The following is a 14,109-nucleotide window of genomic DNA, read 5'->3' on the forward strand; positions in this document are numbered from 1 at the left end:
GGAGGCTGTGACAAGGGGTTGCTGTCAGGAACATACTCATGCCACCAACATTTGCATTCCAATGATGGGGTGAGGAATAATGTATCTAGTTTTAATGATTGAACAAAATTGGGTGACAGCTTGGGCTTTAAAAATGCAGAGAGAGAAGGGAGATATAGATGAAGTGAATGATAAGTACATGTAGTTCAAATACCTTGTGGCAAAATGTGAGGTCATTTACTTTGGTGGAAAAAGTGTTTTTTTTAATGTTTCCATTGTCTTTGTACACGAATCATTGAAAGTTAACACACAAGTACAGCAAGCTAACACTGAAGCCTTTACTGCAAGAGTTTGAGTACAGTAGATTGTTGTTTTAATGGACCTCTTTATAACGGATTTCGGTTACAGCAGATGGACCTACCAACGGCTGCTGAAGCAACCTCCTGCCTTGTACATAATCCAAATTGTTGGATAGACACAAAAGGCTGGAGTAACTCAGTCAGCACCACTGGAGAGAAGGAATGGGTGATGTTTTGGGTTGAGACCCTTCTTCAATCTCAACCCGGAATGTCACCCATTCTTTCTCTCCAGTGATGTTGCCTGTCCCGCTGAGTTACCCCAGCTTTTTGTGTCTATCTTCGGTTTAAACCAGCATCTGCAGTTCCTTCCTGCTTGCCTGCAGTCCGTCTGTCTTTTGTGTTTTTTGTTGTTTTTGTATGAATTGTGGTTTTAATATGGTGTAGTGTTTGTATGTTATGTTTGGGGGGTTTTGGGGGGGGTGGGAACGGGAACTGGAACTGTAAAATTCTCTCTCCAGAACGGAGACGGGACCTTTGTTCTGTGTCGTGTCTCCGTTCCCGTTGCGGCCTACCACCGGACATTCACCTGGGACCACCTGGGGCTCTGGTTCGCAGAGCCCGCGGCGCGGACTCACCACCTGCGGCGCTGGCTGCCTGCGGATGCTACGGGCGCGGCTGCGATTCGTTTCCGGAGGCTCCGGCGCGGGCCGCGTGGACGTCGGAAGCCCGCAGACCCCTGGATGGGGGCCGACATCGGGAGCTCCGGCAGCGGCAGCGTGTTCGCCCGCCCCGAATCGCGGGGCTTGGGTCGGCCCGTCGCGGACCTTTCACCGTCCGGCGCGGCCTGAAATAGGCCGTTGACCTTTCACCGCCCAGCGGGGGCTTCAATATCGGGAGCCCCGACCGCCCAGACGTGGCAAATCCAACAGCCTGACCGCGGGACAAGACGGCAGGGAAGAGAAAAAGACATTTTTGGCCTTCCATCACAGTGAGGAGGGACTGGAGGAGACTCACTGTGATGGATGTTTCTTTTTGTTTTGTGTTAGTTGTGATTGTATGTGTTATTGCATTTTTATTGATTAATCTTATTGGTCTTATTGTTTAACTGCGGGTAATGTTTCATTTTACTACACATTTATGTGTATGTAACAAATAAACGACTATTGACTATTGACTATTGACTATTGACATCCATATTGTTGATATGGATGACAAACAGCAATGAACCCAGCACCGATCCCTGAGGTACTACAACTATTCACAGGCCTGCAGAGCGGAAAGCAACCTTACACCACCACCATCAGCATGGTTATGTATTGTAGAGTTGCTGCCTTACAATGCCAGAGACCCGGGTTCAATCCTGATTACGGGTGCTGTAACGGAGTTTATATGTTCTCCCTATGACCTACATGGGTTTTCTCTAGGATCACCGGTTTCCTCCCACACTCCAAAGACATACAGGTTTGTAGGCTAATTGGCTTGGTAAAATTGTAAATTGTTCCAAGTGTGTGTAGGATAGTGACTGTGTGTTGGAATCACTGGTCAACGCAGACTTGGTGAGCCGATGGGCCTGTTTCTGCACTGTATCTATAAACTAAACTAAATCTGCCTCCCATCAAGCCAATTCTGTATCCAGTTAGCTAGTTTTCCTTGGATTACATGCGATCTAACCTTCCAAGGCACACGACCATATGGAACCTTATCAAAGGATTTGCTAAGTCCATATAGACTGCATCTATGGGCCTGCTCTCGTCAACCATCCTAGTTCTTCAATCAATTGAATGATATTCATGAGATATGAAACCGTGGTTCTCCCTCACACTAAAGCATTCCGACTATCCACAATCAACCCCTATCTTTCCAAATTCATATTATCTCCCTGAATCCCCTTCAGTAGCTTTCATACCACAGATGTTAGACTCACTTTCTATAGTTCCTAGCTGTTTATCTGCAGCCATTCTTATCAAGGCATAACATTATGAGAGACTGTGAGACTGCACAACCAGCACTGCTCCCAGCAGACGAGACAGCTAAGAACACACACAAAACTGATGACAATTTATGTATCTTTTATTTATAATGAATGATCTCTTGCTCTCTTGCTATCCACTTTGCTGCTGTAACACTAAATTTCCCCGGGGTGGGACGAATAAAAGAATACATTATTATTATTATAATTATTAACCACCCTTCAGTCCTCCAGCACCTGTGGTTAATGATGATCCATATATCTCAGCCAGGGCTCCTGCAATTTATTCTCCAGCTTCCCACAATGTTCTTGAATATTCCTAATTAGGCTCTCAAGATTTATCAACCTTCATAGATTTTAAGATGTCCAGCACCTCCTCCACTGTCATGCAGACTATCCCCAAGGCATCCCGTTTAACTTTCCCGAGTTCCCTAGCCTTCATGTTTTTCTCCATGGTAAAAACAGGTCGAAATATTCATTGAGGATCTTGCCTGTCTCCCGTGGCTCCACACATAGATGTCCACATTGGTTTCTATAGTCTGTCCCAGCTCATTCTCTTTCCCTCAATGTGCATAAAATCTCTTTGGATTTTCCATAATCTTCTTTGCCAAAGCTATCGCATATCCCTCTCTTTTTCCCGCCTGATGTCCTTCTAAAGTATACTCCTGCATCCCTACTCCTAAAAGGATTCACTGGATCCCAGCTGCCTGTACCTGACCCATGTCTCCTTCTTTCTTCAGATTAGAACATCAATATCTCTTGTGGCGCAGCGGTAGAGTTGCTGCCTTACAGCGAATGCAGCGCCGGAGACTCAGGTTCAATCCTGACTACGGGCGCTGTCTGTACGGAGTTTGTACGTTCTCCCCGTGACCTGCGTGGGTTTTCTCCGAAATCTTCGGATTCCTCCCACATTCCAAAGACCTACAGGTATGTAGGTTAATTGGCTGGGTTAATTAAATGTAAAAAATGTTCCTAGTGTGTGTAGGATAGTGTTAATGTGCGGGGATCGCTGGGCGGCGCGGACCCGGTGGACCGAAGGGCGTGTTTCCGCGCTGTATCTCTAAATCTAAAAATCTTACTTCTGCCAGCCTTTCCCTTCATTTTAACAGGAACATTCAAACCTCAAATCTCATTTTTAACAGCCTCCCACTTGCCAGATGTCCCTTTGCCAACACACAACCTACTCCAATTAACATTTGCAAACTCCTGTCTAATACCATTGAAATTTGCCTTGCCCTAATTTAGAACTTTAATTTGTGGATGAGTTTTCTCCTTTTCCATAACAATTTAAAAACTAATAGAACTGTGGTCACTGATGCCAAAGTGCTCTGACACCTCAGTCGCTTGTCCTGCCCTGCTACCCACAAGCAGGTCAAGCTTTACCTTCTCCCCAGTAGGGCCCTGTCCATATTATAATAATAATAATATTCATTTATTGTCGTTGCAACAAGTGCAACGAAATTAAAAAATAGCAATCCTGACGGTGCGTAAAAAACATATATGCAATAAATGCAAAACAAATAAATACCAATATATTAAATACAAAAGTTTTAACAGTGTGACCTATTGCAGAAAGTAGTGTTCAGTTCTCGTATGGCCCTGGGGTAAAAACTGTTCTTGAGTCTGTTTGTTCGGGATTTGATCAACCTGAAACGTCGACCAGAGGGCAGAAGAACAAACAGACGGTGGCCGGGGTGGGATGGGTCTTTTATTATTTTTCCTGCTCTACTGAGGCAGCGCAGGCTGAACAGGTGCTCCAGGGAGGGCAGTGAGCAGCCGATGATCTTCTGGGCCGTCGTGATGACCCTCTGAAGGGCCTTCCTGTCCTTTTCTGAGCAGCTGGCATACCATGTGGTTATACAGTATGCCAGCACACTCTCGATGGAGCAGCGATAGAAGGACATCATGAGCTTCTCCTGCAGGTTGGTCTTCCTGAGGATCCTCAGGAAGTGGAGTCTCTGCTGTGCCTTCTTCACTGTGGTAATGGTGTTGGTAGACCAGGTAAGATCCTCTGCGATGTGCGTACCCAGGAACCTGAAAGCGGGTACCCTTTCCACACAGACCCCATTGATGTAGAGTGGGTCGTGTTCCGTACTGGTTTTCCTGTAGTCTATTATAAGTTCTTTTGTTTTGGAGGAGTTCAGGACAAGATTGTTCACTGAACACCATGCTGCCAACCTTTGGATTTCATCCCTGTAGGCTCTCTCATCTCCTCCTGAGATGAGTCCAACCACAGTCGTGTCATCCGTGAACTTGATGATGGTGTTGGTGGGATGGGTGGGGGCGCAGTCGTGAGTGTAGAGGGAGTAAAGGATGGGGCTCAACACACAGCCCTGTGGTGAGCCGGTGCTCAGTGTAATGGTGGAGGAGAGGTGAGGGCCTATTTTGACGGTCTGGGGGCGGTTGGTCAGGAAGTCCTTGATCCATTGGCAGATGGTTTGGGAAAATCCAAGGTCAGAAAGTTTGGTAACCAGTCTGCTCGGGATGACTGTGTTAAAGGCAGAGCTGAAGTCTAGGAAGAGCATCCTCACATAGCTCCCCTGGTCTTGAAACCACCTTGTTTCAGCCTGAGGAAACTTTCCTGAACACACTTGAGAAATTTTACGCGGAACACAAAGTGCTGGGACACCTCAGCAAGTCAGACAGCATCTTCCATCTCGGTGGGCTTGTCGAGCCCGAGGTTCAAAAGTGCCCAATGCCCCCACAGAACGCAGCCCTCTCACCCTGGGCTGTCCAACACCCAGGCCAGGGCCTGACTCACAGGGCTGTGGTGAGTCACAGGCACCCTGTGAAGTAACGAGGCAAGCGCGCTGGGCTACAGGTGAGGCTGAAACAAGGTGGTTTCAAGACCCCCCTCCCCAACATACTACTGGCAAATGTGCAGTCGATAGAGAACAAGCTCGATGAACTTAAAGCCAGACTAACCAACCCTAGAGAACAGAGAGACTGCTGCATGCTGTGTTTCACAGAGACATGGCTCACGCCTGACAACCTGACTGTGACATCCAACCAGAGGGCTTCTCCCTTCATCGGATCATCGGGCAGGATTGCAGGCAAAGGGTCTGCTTCCAAACCAACACCTCGTGGTGCTCAGGCGTGGTGGTCCTGGCACGTTCATGCTCCCCAGACCTGGAAGTGTAGCTGTGAAGTGCCATCCCTACTCCCTGCCCTCGAAATTCACCTCCCATATCCTGACAGTAATCGACATCCCCCCCCCCATGCAAGCTTGCTCTGAATGAACTGTGCTCCACAACCAATAGCCTTGAGGCAAAACATCCCGAAGCCCTGCTCATTGTATCTTAAATCAAGCCAACCTCAAGAGTGTACTACCAAAACACTATCAGTACGTCTCATGTCCCACCAGGAGCCAGAACACCCTCGACATCCAAAATAAACACCGACCGCTCCATTCACCCGCCACATCTCGGGATATCTGATCACTTAGCTGTGCTTTTACTCCCTGCTGACAAACAAAAACTGAAGCGGGAAGCTCCATTACAGTAAATCCTTCAGTGTTGGTCTGTGGAAACCAATGTCATTCTACGCGACTATAATGGACTGGTCCATGGATGAACCGTGAGGTCCATTCCCACCTGTAGACCAAGACGGCGTACAAGCCAAACAATCCCAAGTGGTACAAGAAAGCCCACTGTGACCTTTGCAACACCATCAGGAATGCCAAGAGACAAACCTGAGAAATGTGAGATGTTGCATTTTGGAAAGTCTAACATGGGCAGGACCTACACAGTGAATGGTAGGGCTCTGGGGAGTGTTGTAGAGCAGAGGGATATAGGAGTGCAGGTACATAGTTCCTTGATGGTGGCTTCACCGGTAGATAGGGTGGTCAATAAAGGCTTTTGGCACATTGGCCTTCATCAGTCAGAGTACTGAGTCGAGAAGTTGGGAGGTCATGTTGCAGTTATATAAGATGTTGGTGAGACTGCATTTAGAGTATTGTGTTCAGTTCTGGACTCCATGTCTGCAAAGATGTTGTCAAGTTGGAAAGGTTACAGAGAAGATTCACGAGGATGTTGCCCAGACACGAGGGTCTGAGCCATAGGGAAAAGTTGAGTAGGCTGGGACTCTATTCCTTAGAGTTCAGGAGAATGAGAGGTGATCTTATAAAATAATGTATAAAATGTGTATAAAATCACAAGAGGAATAGATCAGGTAGATGCACAGAGTCTCTTGTCCAGAGTATGGGAATCGGGAACCAGAGGACATAGGCTTAAGGCGAAGGGGGAAAGATTTGTATAGGAATCTGAGGGATAGCTTTATCACACAAAGGGTGGTGGGTGTATGGAATGCGCTTCCAGAGGAGGTGGTTGAGGCAGGGACTATCACAACGTTTAAGAAACAATTAGACAGGTACAAGGATAGGACAGGTTTATAGGGATGTGGGCAAAATGCAGGCTGGTGGGACTAGTGTAGATGGGACATGTTGGTCGGTGTGGGTAAGTTGGACTGATGGGGCCTGTTTCCACACTGTATGACTATGACTTTATGACTCTATGACTCTATAAGCACTCAGACACCTGCGATTGTGCCAAGATCTGAACACTATAACTTGCTGCAAAATGAAGTCCAAAGCAAAGTGGTGATAGTGCAGCCCGAGATTGAGAACCTGGTAACCTGGTGCCAAGACAACAACCTCTTTCTCAATGTTAGCAAGACAAAAGAAGATTGTGATTGACTTCAGAAGTGAAGCAGTACGCACACCTCAGTATACATTGATGGCGCCAAAGTAGAGATAATTGTAAATCTTCCAGTTTTTAGGAGTAAATATCATCAGCAATTAGTCCTGGACCTGCCATATCGAAGTCATGTCCAAGAGAGCAATCTAACACCTCTACTTCCGCAGAGGCCTAAGAGGTTTGCCATGTCCCCAAGAACCCTCACCAACGTCTACAGATGTACCATAGAAAGCATTTTATCAGGATACATCACAGCATGGTCTGGGAGCAGCTCCATCCAAGACCTCAAGAAATTGCAGAGAGTTGTGAATGTAGCACAAGCATCCCACAAACCAACCTCTCTTCCATTGATTCCATCCACACTTCACGCTGTCTCAACAAGGCCACCAGCATAATCAAGGACCAGTCTCACCCCAGTCACTCCCTTTTCTCCCCTCTCCCATCAGGCAAGAGGTACAGAAGTTTGAATCCTCATTTGAATCTGAATTGAACTTTGAATCTGAAGTAGGGTCTCGACCCGAAACGGAGTCTGAAGAAGGGTCTCGAACCGAAACATCACCCATTCCTTCTCTCCAGAGATGCTGCCTGTCCCGCTGAGTAGCTCCAGTATTTTGTGTCTATCTACAGAAGTTTGAACATGTATACCTCCAGATTCGGGGACAGTTTCTTCCCAGCTGCTATCAGGCAAGTGAATGGCCTCACCCCTCGAGAGTGTGGTCCTGACCTCTCATTTACCTCATTTGAGACATTTAATCAGTCTTTATCTTGCAGTAAATGTTGTATGCTTTATTCTTTATCTGTATACTGTGCATGGTTTGATTGCAGATGTATAGTCTTTGACTGGATAGCATGTGTACCTCTGCACACATAACAATATTAAACTAAACTTCTTCAGTTACTCCACCACTTTGTGTTGTGTGCAAGATTCTAGCATCTGCAGTACCTTATTCATATTTTTCCCGTCTAAGCCATAAGCACTGACAGTCACAGACTATGTGAAGAAATTTATAATGCCCTTTATGACAACTCTATTATTCTTGCAACACCCTGCAATCTCCTTGCATCCATTTTCTTCTAAATGCTGTTGACTATCTGGGGGCCCACAGTACAATCTTAACAAGGTGATCACCCCCGTCCTATTTCTCAGCTCCATTTATAGTCTCATCCCTCAATAATTTAATCTTGGACTACTGCGTGATGTTCTCCTGAATCAAAAATACAACTCTCCTTCCTCTCTTTCCTCCATATATATCCCACATGCAGCACCTGAACCCTGAAAGATTCAGCTGCCACTTTCAAGATATTATGGACAGACCTCATGTCCCTCCTGAGCCAGTTTATATAATGGATGTTGTGTGTCCCATTAGCACACATCTATCCACTCATTGAGTTCGTCAGATCTTTTGCATTGAAATAAATGCAAATCAACGCAGCAGTCATTGCTTGCTCCCTGCCATGCCTCTGCCTGTCTTGTCTACTTAACTTGCTGTCATCAACCTCCAGTCTGAAGAAGGGCCACGACCCGAAACGTCACCCGTTCCTTCTCTCCAAAGATACTGCCTGTCCCGCTGAGTTACTACAGCTTTTTGTGTCTATCTTTGGTATAAACCAGCATCTGCAGTTCCTTCTTACACATTAACTTCCATCTCTTCAACGAGCTTCTCACCTGCCTCACGACTGCTTTGAATTCCATACTCCGGTCAATGTAGTTTAAACCCTCCCTCATGCCTGCCATGAATAGATATGCAACCAATCCCTCTTGGACATGTCACCTCTGCCCCAAAAGAGACCACAATGGTCTAAAACTGAAATCCTGCCCCAGCCACACATTCATCTGTTCTATCCTCCTATTCCTACCCTCACTAGCACATTACTTTAGAATTTTAGACTTTACTTTAGACTTTTAGACTTTAGACAAACAGCAAGGAAACAGGCCTTTCCAGCACACATCAGGGACCAGGGCGGCACGGTAGCGCAGCGGTAGAGTTGCTGCTTTACAGCGAATGCAGCGCCGGAGACTCAGGTTCGATCCTGACTACGGGTGCTGCACTGTAAGGAGTTTGTACGTTCTCCCCGTGACCTGCGTGGGTTTTCTCCGAGATCTTCGGTTTCCTCCCACACTCCAAAGACGTACAGGTATGTAGGTTAATTGGCTGGGTAAATGTAAAAATTGTCCCTAGTGGGTGTAGGATAGTGTTAATGTACGGGGATCGCTGGGCGGCACGGACTTGGAGGGCCGAAAAGGCCTGTTTCCGGCTGTATATATATGATATGATATGATATAAATTACATTTTTACTGAAACCAATTAACCTAAAAAACCTGTACGTCTAAGTGTGGGAGGAAACCCTTGTGGTCACAGGGTGAACGTACAAACTCCGTACAGACGTCACCCGTAATCAGGATCAAACCTGGTCCCTGGGGCTGTAATGCAGCAACTCTACCGCTGCTTCACTGTGCCACCATCCAGTGATTACTACCCTCGAGGCCCTGCTTTTTAACGTATTGCCTAACCCCAAATATTCACCCTACAGGATCTCATCCCTTTTTCTACTTATGTAATTTCTCTCAATGTGCACAACAGAACAACTTCTGGCTGCTTACCTCCCCTTGAGAATGTTCTGTAGCCAGACTGACGTATCCTATCTGACCCCCCCCCCCCCCCCCCAACTGTTGAATCTCATCACTATAGCCCTATCTGACTTTCCTGCTTTGCCTCAGAGCTAGGCCAGGTGCCACACATCTGACGGCTGCTGCTGCTTTCTCCTGAGTGGTCACTCCCCCCCCCCCCCAACAGTTTCCAAAAAGGTATAGTAGTTTTCAAGGGCAATAGGGCACAACAGAATCATGCACACACAGTGTACTCCCTTCACCTCTCCTGGTGGACACACAGCTACCTTAGCTGTGACCACCACACTAAAACCCTTCTAGATCATAGCACAGTACAGCATAGGACCAGGCCCTTTGGCCCACATTATGTCCATGATAAACATAATGCCAGATTAAATTAATCTCCTCTGCTGCACATAATCCAAATCCTTTCATTCCCTGCATATCCATGTACCTGTCTAAAATTCTCTTAAATGCCTCTATCATATCTGCTTCCACCACCATCCCTGGCAATGCGTTCCAGGCACCTAACACGCAGTGTAAAAAAAAACTTGCCCCACACATCTCCTTTAAATATTTTCTTCTAAATGACCGATAAATACAAGCAGACTGTACACCTTCTTTACCTCTGTCTACCTGTGATGCCACTTTCCTGATGTTATGGTCTTGAACCCATGATCCCTATGTACATCATACTGTGAAAGGTTTTGCCACTAACTGTACATTCTGTACGTCAATGCTGTTAAAGTTCTTGCCATTAACTGTACATTTTGCCCTTAAATTCGATCTCCCAAAGTACAACTCTTCAAAGTCCATCTGCCATTTTTCTGCCTCTATCTGTAACTGAGCTAAATTCTGTTGACAGTCTTTGTACTGTCCGTAACGCCAACAATTTTGGTTTTGTCTGCAAATTTGCTAACCAACTCATCATTTACATCCATTATTTATATATATATCACAAACAACATGGTTCCAGCAAAGCTCCCTGCAAAATACCTCTATCACAGACCAACAGAACATCACTCTTTAACTACTCCCCTCTGTTGTCTATGGGTAAGCCAACTTTAAATCCAAACTACCAAGTTGCCATGAATTTCATGCATCTTCATCATCTGGATCAGCCTACCATGAGAGACTTTATCAAATGCCTTACGAAGTCCATGTATACAACGTCCACTTCCCACCCTCAGCAATCATATTCAGTCAAGTTTGCAAGTCATGAGGTGCCTCAGACAAAGCCCTGCTAACTGCCCCTAATTATCTCATTCTCTTCCAAATGTGAGTACATACTATCCAGAGCCCCCTTCAATAACATCCCTCTCATTGACATGAAGCTCACCTGCCTATAATTTCTTGGATTCCTCCCTTCTTAAATAAAGGATCTATCCGTGATGCTGTCAGCATCCCGGATGATCTTGAGTGCGTCCAGATCCAGTTCTTTCATGTGGTCCAGTCAGGAGCTGCAGCTGGACTCACCAGGAGTAGTCATCAGGGGCCCTGAAAGATTTTGTGATCTAACACATCCTGCAGAAAGAGCACAGTACTGTCCTAACTGCCATCACAACTACATTAAGACTAAAGACAAATGTTTATAAGACCTTACCTTATCATACCTTCACCCTCTGAAGAAGGGTCTCGACCCAAAACGTCACCCATCTCTCCAGAGATGCTGCCTGACCTGCTGAGTTCAGCATTTTGTGATACCTTTGATTTGTACCAGCATCTGCAGTTATTTTCCTACATACCTTCACTCTCTGTTCAACCTCCACACCGAAGCCTCTCGGGTCCAAGCACACCCTGAATCACTGCACTCTGTCTCAGGCACAGACACTCCCACAAACTCCCTCTGCTCTTCAACCTCTACATTATAATCACATCCTTCCTATCAGCAGGTAGGCACAAAATGCTGGACAGCGGGACAGGCAGCATCTCTGGAGAGAAGGAATGGGTGACGTTTTGGGTCGAGACCCTTCTTCAGACTTCCTATCAGCAGACTGATTCCTGGGATTGCTGTTTTGTCATGAGATGTGACGTTGAGCAGACTGCGCCTACTTTCTCTTGAGATTACAAGTGAGAGGGAGCTCATTGAAATTTGCAGTATTCTGACATGACGACAGGTTTGAGGCTTCGTGCTTGGAATACCCAGATCCATGATCATGCCTTAATATAAGGGGTTGGCCATTCAGGACAGAGATGAGAAGAAATTTCTTCAGCCAAAGGTGAATAAATCTTTGGAATTATCTACACAAAAGTACCAGGGAAAATCAGCTCTTGATTAGATTTATGACAGATTTATGATGTTAAGAGAATCAGGGAATATGGGATTAGTTCAGGACTGTAGAACTGAGGGAAAGCATCTCACAAGGTCTCATCGATTGATGGATCAGGGGGGGCTACAAGGCCTATTTCTGTTTCTATTTCTATTTCTTATGTTGTTATGCATCAGCATTGCCTCTCCATGTAAAATAAAATGGCAACCAACAAAGTAAATAAGCTGATACCAGGACAGCAGATGAGCAGTGCGCGGCTGAGATTTCAAATAGCATGTTATTTATGTTCTCAGTGTCCTCACTTTCAGAGCATCTCTTATTAAACAGGATTACTGCTGCACTGGCATCGCGACCTTGCTCAATGACCTAATTATGCAGACTGCAATGTAACTGCACAGAGTGCCAAGCACAGATATGGAGTCTGTGAGGAGAGGAGGAAAACTCTGAACAAGAAACTGATTACACAGCAAGATGCAGTCTGACTAACTAAAAAAGGAAAATTGCAGCAGACATAATTAAACATTATGTGATTGAGCAAACGGCAGAGAAAATCACAGGACCCAATAGACATTTTATTTTTTATATAAATAATCACATATTACAGGGACTGATGCACCCAGATAAATAGAATTTGTCCCTTTGATAACTATATTAAGACGAACATTGATTTATAAGACATGGATATGAAATTGCAGAACAAAATAGATCAAGTGAAAAATTAAAATTTGCCTGTTTCAAAAAAGCATTAACACAGCTGGCTGGACTTTGGGCCTGCACAGTAAAATTGCTGTCTGCTCATATTCTGGAACTAGAAGTCTGCTCTCCCTGGAGTCGCTTGCATATCATTGGTCTGTCTGTTAATTAGTTTGTGTGGCCTACTGCCACCCAGTGGTCATGCCCATCATCATCATCTTTCTACTAAAACTCTCGTTTGTTTGTTTGTTTGTTCCTGAACTACAGCCAAAATGGTACAAGATAGCGCAACAATTTTAGGCCCACCTTACTCATCGTCGTCCTTTTGGTGCTAATGGAAGAAGTTTCATTGAAATCGGCGTTATATTTTAAAAGTTATTTACATACGGCGGCACGGTAGCGCAGCGGTAGAGTTGCTGCTTTACAGCGAATGCAGCGCCGGAGACTCAGGTTCGATCCTGACTACGGGCGCTGCACTGTAAGGAGTTTGTACGTTCTCCCCGTGACCTGCGTGGGTTTTCTCCGAGATCTTCGGTTTCCTCCCACACTCCAAAGACGTACAGGTATGTAGGTTAATTGGCTGGGTAAATGTAAAAATTGTCCCTAGTGGGTGTAGGATAGTGTTAATGTGCGGGGATCGCTGGGCGGCACGGACTTGGAGGGCCGAAAAGGCCTGTTTCCGGCTGTATATATATGATATGATATGATATGATTTTAAAGTTTAAATCTATCTCCTAGGGAGGGAGGGGGATGGAGGAGGGGAGGAGGGAGGATAAGGGGGGATGGAGTGGGGGGAGGGAATGGGGAGGGGGGGGTGGAGGGAGGGGGAGGAGGGAGGGAGAGGGGGATGAGGGGATGAGGGAGGGGATGGGGAGAGGAGAGCGTGCACCAATGCAGGAGAGGTTTGGGCCCAATGGGTCCACGTGAACTAGTAAACCCAGAAGTGTCAGCCGCAAGTGAATAATTAAGGCTCCACCATTCAATATGATGAGAGCTGATCTTTTACCCCGTGGCACAGTCACGCAGCGGTAAAGTCGCTGCCTTACAGTGCCAGAGACCCGGGTTCGATCCTGACTATGGGTGCTTGTCTGCACAGAGTTTGTACATCCTCCCTGTGACCTGCGTAGGTTTTCTCCGGGAGCTCCAGTTTCCTTTCACACTCCAAAGCCAAACAGGTTTGTAGGATAATTGGCTTGGTATAATTATAAATTGTCCTTAGTGTGTGTAGGATGGTATAAATGTGTGGGGATCACTGGTCAGCTCACACTCGGTGGGCCATAGCACAGTTTCTGCACTGTATCTCTAAAATAAAATAAACACTGCTTTCCTGCAAGATAGAGTTAGATAGAGCTCTAGGGGCTCGCGGAATCAAGGGATATGGGGAGAAGGCAGGCACAGGTTACTGATTGTGGATGATCAGCCATGATCACAATGAATGGCGGTGCTGGCTCGAAGGGCCAAATGGCCTCCTCCTGCACCTATTTTCTATGTTTCTATGAATCAATATCCCATGATTCCATTAGTATCTAAAGACTTGTTAACCTTAACCTTGAATATACTCAGCATTTGAGCTGTCTTAGGGCCAGAATTCCAAGA

General features: G+C 46.0%; 2 protein-coding genes across 2 annotated transcripts in view; one reads left to right on the top strand and one right to left on the bottom strand.

Annotated features, from left to right (window-relative positions):
* Positions 1 to 881, bottom strand: part of LOC144610416 (sodium-dependent phosphate transporter 1-like) — a 71,099-nt gene extending 70,218 nt beyond the window's left edge. The window contains exon 1 of the mRNA XM_078429074.1: positions 865 to 881. The gene's annotated coding sequence lies outside the window, so the exon portion shown is untranslated. The remainder of the gene's footprint in view (positions 1 to 864) is intronic.
* Positions 1 to 14,109, top strand: part of LOC144610248 (cytosolic purine 5'-nucleotidase-like) — a 163,568-nt gene that overhangs the window by 16,777 nt on the left and 132,682 nt on the right. The window contains exon 4 of the mRNA XM_078428840.1: positions 2,993 to 3,174. Within this exon, the coding sequence (XP_078284966.1) occupies positions 2,993 to 3,174 (182 nt within the window). The remainder of the gene's footprint in view (positions 1 to 2,992; positions 3,175 to 14,109) is intronic.

The sequence above is a fragment of the Rhinoraja longicauda genome, chromosome 36 (genome assembly GCF_053455715.1).
Source record: "Rhinoraja longicauda isolate Sanriku21f chromosome 36, sRhiLon1.1, whole genome shotgun sequence".
Lineage (NCBI taxonomy): Eukaryota > Metazoa > Chordata > Chondrichthyes > Rajiformes > Arhynchobatidae > Rhinoraja > Rhinoraja longicauda.